The following is a 13,100-nucleotide window of genomic DNA, read 5'->3' as shown; positions in this document are numbered from 1 at the left end:
TTTACAGATGAGGTAACTGAGGCACAGAGAAGTCAAGTAACTTGCCCAAAGTCACACAGCTAAGTGGAGGAGCCGGGATTAGAACCCATGATCTGTGACTCCCAAACCCGCGCTCTTTCCACTAGGCCACATTGCTCATCAGCCTCTTTGCTGACTCCCGGCCACTTGGCTCTGCCCTCTCCAGTCCATATTTCACTCTGCTGCCCTCATTGCTTTTCTCCGAAAACATTCAGGCCATCTTTCAAACTCCAGGGGTTGCCCATCCAGCTCCATATTAAACAGAAACTCCCTACCATAGGCTTTAAAACACTCAATCACCTTGCCCCCTCCTACCTCATCTTGCTACTTTCCTACAACAACCCAGCCCTCAAACTTCTCTCCTCTAATACTAACCTACTCACTGTACCTTGCCTTGATCTCACCTATCTTGCCACTGACCTCTTGCCCCGTCCGGCCTCTGGGCTGGAACGCCCTGCCTCTTCGCATCCAACTGACAATTACTCTCCCCACCTTCAAAGCCTTATTGAAAGCACATCACCTTGATTCTATTTATTTGCTATTGTTTTAATGAGATGTTCTTCCCCTTGATTCTATTTATTGCCATTGTTCTTGTCTGTCTGTCTCCCCCGATTAGACTGTAAGCCCATCAAAGGGCAGGGACTGTCTATATCTGTTACTGATTTGTACATTCCAAGCACTTAGTACATTGCTCTGCACATAGTAAGCGTTCAATAAACACTATTGAATGAACATCTCCTCCTAGAGGCCTTCCCTGACTAGGTCTCCATTTCCTTTTCTTCCACTCCCTTCTGCATCGCCCTGATTTTCTCCCTTTATTCACCCCCCTGACCTCAGCCCCACAGCATTTATGTCTCTATCCATAATTTAGTTATATTAAGCTTGGGTGGGCAGGGAACGTTTTTGTTATACTGAACTCTCCCAAGTGCTTAGTACAGTGCTCTCCACACAGTAAGCACTCAGTAAATGATCAATTGATACAGAACCTAGGGAAAAAAAATATTTACTTCCATCCAAGTAAGACCCAGTTAAATCTCTGGAAACTGCTATGCTCTTTCTCTCTCATCTCACAATTCAGACTTTTTAAGAAAAGAAATATCATCCCACATTCTCCATTCTGCAAATAATTTTCACAGGAAAAACTGAGAGGCAGCAGAGTCATGAAAAGAATGGAGATCTCGAGTTAATTAGGTCAGACACAGTCCCTTTCCCACATGGGGCTCACAGTCTAAGTAGGAAGGAGAACAGGTATCCCTATTTTACAGCTGAGGAAACTGAAGTAGAGAGAACTGAAGTGACTTGTCCAAGGTCACAGCAGACAAGTGGCAAAGCTGGGATTAGAACCCAGGTCATCCCGGCTCCTAGGACCGTGCTCTCTCCACTAAGCCATGCTGCCTTCTGAATGGGAGGCTGAACACCCCGATATAGAGCAGTAAACCCAAAAAGCATATTTAGCTTTGGCTGTCCTCAAAAATCTCAGAGGAACAGTAGCAGGGGAATCTGCATCTGAGATTTTTGAGATTTTTGCAGCTCACCCTGGCAAAGGAGAGACTGTTTTACCAGGAGGAGGCTGGACACAAACTTGCCTCCTCCTCATCCTCCTCCTCCTCCAGATCAGAAGCTTAAGGAGGCTTTGTAGTCTAGAGCCCCAGACTTCAAGTGATTTTGTCCGAGGACTGGTCAGGTCAGGGACTTTAGGGAAGGGAGAGGGATAGGAACTGGTCGAGCCTGTTGAGTGTAAGACTAGGGGAGAAAAGTCTGAGGGGCAAGACTTGACAAGGGCTGAGTGGGAAGAACAGCTGTTGATAATACACAGAGGAAGTTTCCCCTGGACAAGTCTCAAGGATTTTTTTTTTTAAATGGCATTTGTTAAGTGCTTACTATGAGCCAGACACTACACTAAGCACTGGGAGAGATGAAAGTTGGACACAGTCTATGTCTCCACTTAGGGTTCACTGTCTTAATCCACATTTTACAGATATGGGAACTGAGGTTCAGAGAAGTTAAGTGACTTACCCAAGGTCACACAGCAGACAAGTGGCAGAGCCAGGATTGGACTCCGGTCCTCTGACTCTCAAACTCATACTCTTTCCACTAGACTGTGTTGCTTCTCCCAATGGATTCTTGGATTCTTTCTCCAAGAGAGATTGCTTTGTTAAATCTTGTCCCACTCTATCAATAATTGTTGAGATATTTTCCAAAGAGAGTACAAGTGTGTGCATGCGCACACACGTGCGCGCGCACACACGCACATACACATACACACACAGCAACTGTGTTGGGGAGGGGGAGGAAAAGGGAGTGAGTTCCTCAAGGGTTTTGCCTTCGATATGGTTCTCTTCAAAAGAGAACCAATTTGGGGCTCTGTGTCTCTGTAGTTTTGGAAGTGCTGCAATTATTTATTGTCTACTGAATGCAAAGTCCTGGACTCTATGTTTGAGAAGTACAGAAGTGCATGATTCATTACCCCCCAAACATGAAGCTTCCACTCTACGGAAGAGAGACTGTCCTAGAAATACTGACAAGCTCTAATGGACTTAGAGCACACAGGGGAGTCGAAGTCAAATTATGGAAGTCATCCTAGCAGCGAAAAGTTTGCAACACATTTTGCAGACATAGTCTCTCCAAAATTTCAGATAAAGCACAGAATAGTTAAATCCCAAATTTGCCTCCTTAGTGGTAGGTTACTTAAAATCCTATCAACTCCAGACACTGGGTTGGAATTTAATTTCTAATTATTTAATTAATAGTGTTCATTGAGCATCTACCATCTGTTGAACACTGTACTAAGTGCTAGGGAGAGTACCACGGAGGAAACAGACATCGATGCCTGCCGGCAAGAAGTTTACAGTCTAGTGGGATCCAAACTCCCCACTTTATCTCCCTTTCACCCAACCCAAGTACTTAAGTACTTCCAACCCCAGCAGCCCTTATTTTCAGATCTTACATGCTCTTATTACTTCCTCTAATCTGTAATTGACCATAATGTCCATCTCCTCAGCTACAGTGTCAGTTACCTGAGGGCAGGGAGCAGTACAATTCTGCATACTTTACCAGGCATTTAGTAGGCGCTCAATAAATATGATTGCAAATGGAAGGAATCAAGCCCTGCACATGCATAATGGCCCAGGCTTTTGAAACATTCAGGACTTGGTCTTCCACGGCCCAGTGTGACACAGCAACCAGAGGATTCATTCCCAGAGTGGGTGTAAATTAAACATCCCTGCTGGGGATACTGAGATTAAAAAATTGACACTTGTAAACATCATGGTTACATTTCCTGTACGGCTGCATGTTTTCTGAATGTTTCACTATGAGGGCTTTCACCTGTTAACAATCTCTCAATCTGGCCAAAACCTTGATTCCACCTTGTCGTTGGGCAGAATATCTTCCCTGTGAGAGATTAAGTTTAGGGGAGATTGAGGTACAATAGCCTGTTGTCTTGAGGGTTGGGGGTTGGGACGACACATATGACACAATCTCTTAAGCAGAGAGTGATACTGTCCACAAAACCTAAGGCCTTACTGTGCCTTTCCTTCAGCAAAACCTATCTCCCAGAAGGCCGTGGACATCAGCTATAAGAGAGCCAGCGGATGGGTTGGACAGGAAGACCTACCTTCGGCTGAGGAATTTCCCAGCATGCTCCACATGGGCGGCAACTCCACGTGGGCAACAGCCATCACCAGGTCCTCCTCCAAGTCACACAGGTCCTTTACCGTCAGGCCAAACTGGCCGAGGAGAGTCTGATGGCTCCTCGAGGTCAAGCAGCCTACTTGGCTCATGAGGAGACGAGACAGCACACAAGCCACGTTGTCCACATAGGTCACAGAGCAGCAGCCCATGGTCACGGGTGAATACCCATCCGAGTAGAGGCACACGGACACCAGCACCATTTCCCGAAACTCGTGACCTGGAAGGAGGAAGGGGAGATTGGCAGACAGATGAATCCCTTGAAGGCCACAGGAGTCAGAACACCCTCTTTTTGTGACTCTGAGAAATGACGCAGGTTTGAGGATCTAGAGTTCCATGACAACGACGGAATCTCCTATCCGGAACAGAGGGCGAGGCTCGGTTCTGAGACTTGGGACTGAGAAACCCAGCAGAAGGACTGATTCAAGTGCTATGGCTTTGCTCAACACCACTCCCTCTTTCTCATCCCTAACGGGCGGGCTCCCGCTGGGACACAAAATGCAACGAGCAAACCTAAGGGCAGGTTTTTTACTTGCCAGAGCCATTCATGGATGAAGTGACCACAGCAGAGTGCTAATACTGTACCACAGCACTAGGACCCAGAAGCCTCTGGGGTCATAGCCACCCACATTTTTAGGCCATTATTTTTCAGGATTCCCTCTGAGCCTATCTCCAAGAACTACTGAAGGTAGTTTTTTAAAAATTGCATTTGTTAAGCCCTTACTATGTTCCAAGCATTGTATTTAGGCAGCGTGGCTCATTGTGGAAAGAGCACGGGCTTTGAAGTCAGAGGTCATGAGTTTGAATCCCAGCTCTGCCACTTGTCAGCTGTGTGACTGTGGGCAAGTCACTTAACTTCTCTGTGCCTCAGTTACCTCATCTGTAAAATGGGGATTAAGACTGTGAGCCCCACGTGGGACATCCTGATTCCCCTGTGTCTACCCCAGCGCTTAGAACAGTGCTCGGCACATAGTAAGCACTTAACAAATATCAACATTATTATTATTGTTCTTCAGTCAGGATCCTTCCCCTCTCTTGGCACAGCCCGAAGAGGCAAAGCCGGAACTTAGAACTCGGGTCTCCTGATTCCCAGAGTTGGGCTCTTTCCACCGGACCAGGAGTATGAACATCAACAAGCCCCAGTGACCATGATCACCAGCTCTGTTACTTGAGCAGACACTGCCCTTGGCACGGGGAGGGTGCTATAGAGATACGAAGTGGCAAGAGAATCTTGCCAACTATTAATGCTGTTTGAGAGCTTGGGCCAAGGCAGCTAAAACCAAAGTTATATTGACTTTTCTTTCAGGGCTTCCTGGTTTGAAAATTATTAGCCTTTCCAGTTCCAAGAAGTGTCATCAGGGACGAGAGCATGTACTAGACTATCAGCTCCTTAAGGCCAGGAGTCGTATCTCCTGATTCTACTGTACTCCCCCCAGAGCTTAGTACAGTGCTCCCACACAGAAGGCATGTAATAAATGCCCTTGGGCTTGCCCATTCATTCAATCATATTTATTGCACACTTACTGCGTGCAGAGCACTATACTAAGTGCTTGGGAGAATACATAATATGACAATAAATAGACACATTCCCTGCCCACAACAAGCTTACTCCATTTTGGATTCCAGGAGGAAAACCTCTGGCATGGACGAGAGAGCGAGTGGCAATGAGCAAAGCAGTCAATCAGCCCCTCCTCTGGGTTTCTCAGTCCTGAAGCCTCGGGACCGAGCCTCGACTGAGTATGTAAGGTGCTGCACAAACCACTAATCACTATAATCCATTCCTCCACATAAGTGCCCAATCCCGGAGTCTCAAGACCAAAGATGATCCATCACTCCTGATGGAGCTTTATAAATTATTTCTTTACATTAACGTCTGTCTCCCCTTGTAGACTGTAAGCTTGTTCTGAGCACGGAATGTGACTACCAACGGTTGTATTGTACTCTCCCAAGTGCTTATTATACAGTGCTCTGCACAAAGTAACTGCTCAATTAATACTATGATGATAAGCCTCCATTATCATCATGAGGGTCCTCCTATGATGTTCTACTGATTCCAGTTCTTCCAAAGCCCAAAGTTTTCCTTGATGGCGAGTGAGGCACTAATTCTCTCAGCCCACCAAGGGACCATTTAGAGGCTGAGGAAAGTCTTCATGCCTTAGAAGAATTGTGGTCATCATCACCAGCAGCAGCACTGCTTACTCCCTTCCTGTCCCAGCCTACCCTCTCCTGGCCTTTCCTAGTCACCTCTCTGCTACATGTTGAGTGCCCTGAATGGGAATCATTTTCTTTTTCTACATTTCACTTGATCGAGCCTTATGGAGGTGGCCTAAGTGACAGCACAATGCGGTGCAGGGTTCCCAGAGAACACAGACATCGCCACCCCAGAGTCGTTCTGGGCCATTGCATCTTCCCAGTGAGGGAGGGAACTCCAGGGGGCTGGCTGCAGAGGAAGGAGGGCGCATCTGCCTGCAAAACACAATCAATTATTCAATCGTATTTACTGAGCCCTTACTGTGTGCAAAGCACTGAAGTAAGCACTTGGGAGAGTACACTACAACAACAAACAGACACATTCCCTGCCCCCAGGGAGTTGAGTGTGGGGAGGTTTTAAGGCCTGGAAGATGGCAGAGCCCCTTGGGTTGGTTGGGGAAGGGAGAGGAGGGAAGGAGAAACCTAAGAGTGAAATATCCGCTCTCCAAACTGACAGGCCCCTGAATGCACATACTGCCCTGGATCCCACGCCCCACTGGGTCAGGTCTTGTTCACACCTCCAAATTTGGACTGGAGTTGAGAGCGGGGGGCTCAGAAGAGAGGTCTCATCACACGATTCCTTACCCCTTGCTCCTGACCCTGAATGTCCCTTCACATAAAACATCCCTTAGCGCTTCCGGTCCAGGAGTCCCTATGCCCTTAAAATCCCATACTCTTCCCACGCCACGCCCCAAAAGCCACTTCTCTGATATCGCGGGAATCCCAGCAAATAATCCGGGGAAACAGCCAAGGCCTTAAAGAACCAGGCTGCACAAAACCATAAAAGGAAACGTTCCGTAGTTATTCAGATGGTCTTATGGGAATGTTGAATGCTAAGAGGTCACATCTTTTATATGACCTATATGGCATCCCACATTTAGAAAGCATTCCGAGCTGAATTCTCAAAGCAAGTCATTTCAGAGTGCCCACTCTTCTTGCCCCACCTCTGTTCCCAAGGTGGGGCCCACATTTGAAAGTTAAGCTCTGGAGAGTGCCTTTGGCTAATTGAGGCTAATTACTGTTCTGCTCAAGTTCACAGCAGTTTTGCTATCTCCAATCCAGATACTCGACCTCTGCACCTTCAAAATAATGAGAAAATTGGACTCAATACTTATATCCACCTGTGTTGGCAAAATAATAGGGTAACAGTGGAAATAAATGGTCCCTGCCCTCAAAGAGCTGACAGTCAAGTTTGAGCAGCCATTGAAGGATTTTAGGAAAAAAGTCATAGAAGACATATCTCACAAACACCTCTAATTGTAAATATTTTTACAATTTTTACAAGAACAGGAGGGGTGTGAGAAGGAGAAGAAGGCAGAGAAGAAGAAGAAGAGAAAGGAGGAGCAAGAAGGAGGAGAAGAAGGAACCAGAAGTATGCAGAGAAGGAGGAAGTATAGTCCACCAGACATGATAGCAGGAGGAAAACCAGCATGGCCTAGTGGATAGAGTCAGGCCTGGGAGTCAGAAAAACCTGGATTCTAATTCTGGCTCCATTCACTTGTCTGCTGTGTGACTTTCATTCATTCATTCATTCAATAATATTTATTGAGCGCTTACTATGTGTAGAGCACTGTACTAAGCACTTGGAATGTACAAGTCGGCAACAGATAGAGATAATCCCTGCCCAATGATGGGCTCACAGCCTAAATGGGGGAAGCAGACAGCAAAGCAAAACAGAACAAAACAAAAACAAGAAAATATCATCAAGATAAATAGAATCAAGGGGATGTACACCTCATTAACAAAATAAATAGGGTAATAATATATACAAATGAGCACAGTGCTGAGGGGCAGGGAAGAGGGAAGGGGAGGAGCAGAGGGTGGGGGGGAGGGGAGGAGAGGGGGGAGGAGAGGGAAAGGGGGGCTCAGTCTGGGAAGCCCTCTTGAAGGAGGTGAGCTTTCAGTAGGGCTTTGAAGAGGGGAAGAGAGTTAGTTTGGTGGATGTGAGGAGGGACATGACCAGGAGAGTGGTAGGATGTGGGCCAGGGGTCGATGGCGGGATAGGTGTGAACGGGGGACAGTGAGGAGGTGAGTGGCAGAGGAGCGGAGTGTACGGGGTGGGCAGTAGAAAGAGAGAAGGGAGGAGAGGTAGGAGGGGGCAAGGTGATAGAGAGCTTTGAAGCCAAGAGTGAGGAGTGTTTGTTTCATGCAAAGGTTGATGGGCAACCACTGGAGGTTTTTGAGGAGGAGAGTGACGTGCCCAGAGCGTTTCCATATGAAGATGATCCGGGCAGCGGAATGAAGAATAGAGTGGGGAGAGACAGGAGGAAGGGAGATCTGAGAGGAGGCTGACACAATAATCCAGTCGGGATATTATGAGAGCAATAATTTGGCAAGTCACTTCACTTCTCTGTGCCTCAGCTACCTCATCCATAAAAAGGGGGTGATGACTGTGAGGCCCATGTGGGACATGGACTGCTTTTAAACCTGATTAGCTTGTATCTACCCCAGCGCCTAGTGCAGTACGCAATACAGACACAGTGTCAAGAACACAGTAAGCACCTGACAATTACCATTAAAAAATAAAGAAGAAAATAAAGGAAAGGATCAAAGAGAGTGATGAGGGAATTAGGAAAAATCCCAGCTGGGGACCCAGGGCACAACAGTAGCAATACTGCACTCGTAGACCTAGCACCCCATGAGGGCAGGGACTACAGAATAAGTGTTTTACAGAATTCAACAGTAATTACATTAAGATACAAAAGGCTGGAGGAGAACAGGCAATTTATCCCCATTTTACAGAAGAAGAAACTAAGGCACCGAGAAGTTATGTGCTGAGAGCACACAGCAGGCAAATGATGGAGCTAGGGATAGAACCCAGGTCTCCTGACTGCCAGTTCTGGGCTCTTCCTACTAAGCCATACTGCTGCTGCACTTCTCCCTCACTGTTTCAGAGCTGCTTTTCAGAGTTGCTTCTAGGACTGACCCTGCTTATCTCGTGGGCCCAGAAATTAGCTTTAAGGCTAGTATTCTGAATCAAATCAAAAGTCAGACTATTCTTAAAAAGTAGGGTCCTGAGCACTCTTCCTAGCCCTTCAGGTTAAAGCATCACCCTTTTCTCTATGGTGCTTCCTGCAGGAGAGGAAAACATCGGCAGAAATATTTCCTCAGCACAAAGAGTACAAAAAGAATACCATAATTATGGTAGTTATTAAGCACTTCCTACATGCTGAAGCACTGAGCTGAGCCCAGAGGCAGATACAGAAAATCAGGGTGGACATGGACCTGTCCCACACAAGATGCCCAGTCTAAGAGGAGGGATAGGGATAGGGTAGATCAGATAGATTTTTACAGTTGAGAAAAATGAGAAACTCAGAAAGGTTACATGATCGTCCCAGGATCACACAGCAGGCCAGTGGCAGAGCCTAGGTTATAACCCAGGTGTCTTGACTTCCAGTCCCATGCTCTTTCCATTAGTCATATTTATTGGGCACTTACTGTGTGCAGAGCACTGAACTAAGCACTTGGGAGAATAACAACAGATTAGGTAGACACATTCCCTGCCCATAAGGAGTTTACAGTCTAGTCAGCAAGACACACATGAATATAAGAAATATAAATAAATAAATAAATACATACATACATACATACATAAATAAATGATGCCAAGAAAAAAAGAAAAGAGAAAGATAGAAGTAAAAAAAAAACAGTGCTTACCTGGAACCGTGGACTGAAGAATATTATTGCCCACGCGGTGTGCAAACATTACATGTCTCTGATGGGACCCATTATAAATAAAGTAAAATTCAGCATCCTTAGGTAGATAAACATTTTTGCCAAACTTTGCAAACACAGTCACCTGCCCCTGAAAAGAGAATAAGTTATTGTAGATTTATACATTCTTGTCTAGCTCAATTGCCAACAAAATGTTCCTAAAGCTAAAAATTCCATTAACAATATTCGATCTCCAGTGTCCTAGTTTAAACATTACTTATGCTCTGCCCCAAAATCATATTTCTGGGAGATGGGCAATTTATATATGGGTGGGTGATTTTTACATCTGCTTCCTGTGTAGTCTCCTGCACAGAAAGAAAGCTTCTTGCAGGGAATGATGGTCCAAATTGTAAGCCAGGGTAATGACAGTGGTCATTAAGCACTTACTATTTGCCAAGCACCATAGTAAGCATTGGAGTAGATACATCTTCAGGTCCCAGTGGGGTTCAAAGTCTACGTAGGAGGAAGAAAAATCCCCATTTTGCAAATAGGGAAACTGAGGCACAGAGAAGTTGAGAGATTTGCCCAAAGTCACCCAGCAGGTAAGTGGCAGAGCCAGGATTAGAACCCAGGTTCTCTGACTCTCAGGTCCATGCTCTTTCCACTAGGCAACACTGCCTATACAAGACATTTCTGAGTATTTAAAAGGCTCACATTTCCCACCAATCAGTTCACCAGTAATACTTACTGAGTCTGTTTTTTGCAGAGCACTGTGCTGGGAAAATGCCACTGAATAAGAGACAGACCCTGCATTCAACGAGTTTACGCTCTAAGTGGACAGACCCAAATTATTCATACCTAATTGGGAGATGGAGATAGAAAGAAAGGCTACTGCTTTTGACTGCAGAAGTACAGAAGGTTAAATCATTGAATGAATGCAAGTCAACATGAAAGTCAAGAATATGCCCAAGTGTTAATGGAAAGCATATAAATGTAAGTGTTTAGGGTGGTAGTTGAGTGGACATGAGCAAGAAGATGGGCAGGGAAGGACTCCTGGAGGTGGGAATCAGAAGGGCTTTGAAGATGGGAAGAAATGAAGAATGAACTGGCCAATTCGAAGAGGGAGGAAATTCCGGACAGGAGGAAGTGAGTGTAAGGGATCAGAGTCAGAAACAGGAAACAGTGAGGTGAACTTGGGAAGAACTAAGAGTGTGAGCTAGGGCTCTAAAGTGGGCGAAGGGAACTGACAATCAATCGATAGTATTTATGGAGCACTAACTATGTGCAGAGAACTCTACCAAGTGCTTGGGAGAGCACAACAGATAAGAGGGAGGGAACTGATTGAGAGCTTTAAACTAATGTTCAGGAGTTTCTGCTCCATGCGGAAAGGGAAACCAATAGAGATTTATTCCTTACTTCCTTTCACCGCTCTCCTATTGGCTAATGTCCCTAAATTCACCACTCCGAGACTCCCTCTTCTTTGAGTTAGTACAAACTTTCTAATCCTGTGTGACCTTCTTTTCTTCCCGTTCCAATCTGAACTACATGTTGCTGTTTGGATAATTTTCCCAAAGTCTGCTCAGCCCACATCTCTCCTCTCCTCCACCGGCTCCCCGCATCAAACAAAAATTTGGCTCTCCGCCACCTGGTCCCACCTTACCTATCTGCTCTCTTCTCCCATTATTCCCCAGCTTGCTCTCTCCATTCCCCCTATACTTTATCTTGCTTAGAGGTGGCATAGCCTAGTGGAAAGAGTACAGGCCTGGGAGTCAGAGGACCAGGGTTCTAATCCCGGTCCCACCACTTTACCAGCTGGGTGACCTTGGGCAAGTCACTTCTCTGGGACTCACTTCCCTCATCTGCAAAATAAAGATTCGATATCTGTTCTCCCTCCTACTTAGACTGTGAGCCCCATGTGGGACCTGATGATGCTGTATTTACCCCAGAGCTTAGTATGGGGTTTGGCACTCAGAAAGCATTGAACAAATATCACAATTATTATTATTATCATTGACTTCCATCTCCTCACTCACGCTGGTCTCCTGGCTTGGAACTCCTCCCTCCCCAAGTCATACAGACCACAACTTACTCCACATTCAATCTCTCCTAAAATTCTGCCTCCATCAACAAACTTAACCCAATTAATTTTCCAGTATCCTGAGGCAAATCATCCCTTCAACTAATTTTAACCCTTCTGAACTAATATTTATAGCCTCCTCAGTACTAATGCCTATGTGTCCACTTTGATTTTGACCACTTTAGTTGTGTTTTGATGTTTGCCACCCCATTAGAGTGCAAGCTCCTTATAGGCAGAGAATGTGTCCCTCCTTATTCTGTATTTCCCAAGCACCTACTACACTGTACTGCACCCAGTTGGTCCTCAATTCATGCTACAACTACTCTGAGAAGCAGCACAGCCTAAGGGAAGGAGTATGAGCCGGGAGGTCAGAAGGATCTGGGCTCTAATCTCGCCTCTGCCACATGTCTGCTTTGACACCTTGGGAAAGTCACTTCCCTTCTCCATGCCTCAGTTCCCTCACCCATAAAATGAAGACTAAAACTGTGAGCCCCACATGGGACAAGAACTGTGTCCAACCTGATTAGGGTGTATTTATTCCAACACTTAGTACAGTGTCTGGCACATTAGTAAACATTTAACAAAAGCCACTAAAAAAATAGAAATAATAACTATAGGCTACTCCATGCCAAGTTAACCTACAAGGATTTAAGGGTCAGAAGCACCCACCCTGGAAACTTGAGATGCTTCTAGGAATTAGCATTCAATAAATAGAGGCAACAAACAGGCAAAGCACCAATAAATTGCCAGGAGAAAACTGGAGGAAGTCAAATCAACAGGCAGGAGTTGGAGAAAAAGAAAGATGGATGAACCTGCCTGTCCATCCTAGCAAGTGATTGGGGAACTCTCCCTCCCCTCAGCCACATATATCCTCACAGAGCAGAGCCCTCGGGGAATGGGAGGACTCCCAGGGTGGGGAAGAAGCAGGAGCACCTGTGGGAACTGAGGAATTGGAGGGAAAGTGGTGGAAAGGGTGACAACCTGGCGAGGCTCCAAAGAGAAGCTAGTCAGGTGAAGAGAGGAGCCTGAGCTTTTTGGCACTTGCCTGAACCAAACACAAACTCATATTCAGCAATTTCCTCATCCCTTTATTCTGATTTAGAGGGAAGTAAAGATTGGAAAGAGGCATGAAACCAGGTTGCTAACTGCACAAATCTCACTCTTCAACTGATATAGGTCGGGGTAATTCAAGGCAAGTAGTAAACTTTAAACCAAACACGACCCAGCCACGAGAACAAAAACAAAATCAGATTCAGCATCTTTCCAAAAGCCACGCGACTCTTTAATCTCTTGAAATCCAACTATCTAACCCTGTGTAACATGTATAAACTCAATTTCAAAATTCCCCCGCAATGTTTTTTCTTATGCCTTATAGGTTTCTTTGGCTTGTTTCCGAGCTTAAGTTAGAATT

At 45.7% G+C, this 13,100-nt stretch overlaps 1 protein-coding gene across 3 annotated transcripts in view; it reads right to left on the bottom strand.

The window, feature by feature from the left end:
• ARHGEF28 (Rho guanine nucleotide exchange factor 28) overlaps positions 1 to 13,100 on the bottom strand; it is a 277,359-nt gene that overhangs the window by 170,411 nt on the left and 93,848 nt on the right. For all 3 annotated transcript variants that reach the window (XM_029057848.1, XM_029057863.2, XM_029057856.2), the window contains 2 exons: positions 9,616 to 9,763; positions 3,635 to 3,928 (listed from right to left, as the gene is read on the bottom strand). In XM_029057848.1, coding sequence (XP_028913681.1) covers positions 3,635 to 3,928; positions 9,616 to 9,763 — 442 coding nt within the window. The remainder of the gene's footprint in view (positions 1 to 3,634; positions 3,929 to 9,615; positions 9,764 to 13,100) is intronic.

The sequence above is a fragment of the Ornithorhynchus anatinus genome, chromosome 1 (genome assembly GCF_004115215.2).
Source record: "Ornithorhynchus anatinus isolate Pmale09 chromosome 1, mOrnAna1.pri.v4, whole genome shotgun sequence".
NCBI lineage: Eukaryota > Metazoa > Chordata > Mammalia > Monotremata > Ornithorhynchidae > Ornithorhynchus > Ornithorhynchus anatinus.
This window is presented reverse-complemented; position numbering and strand designations above follow the sequence as displayed.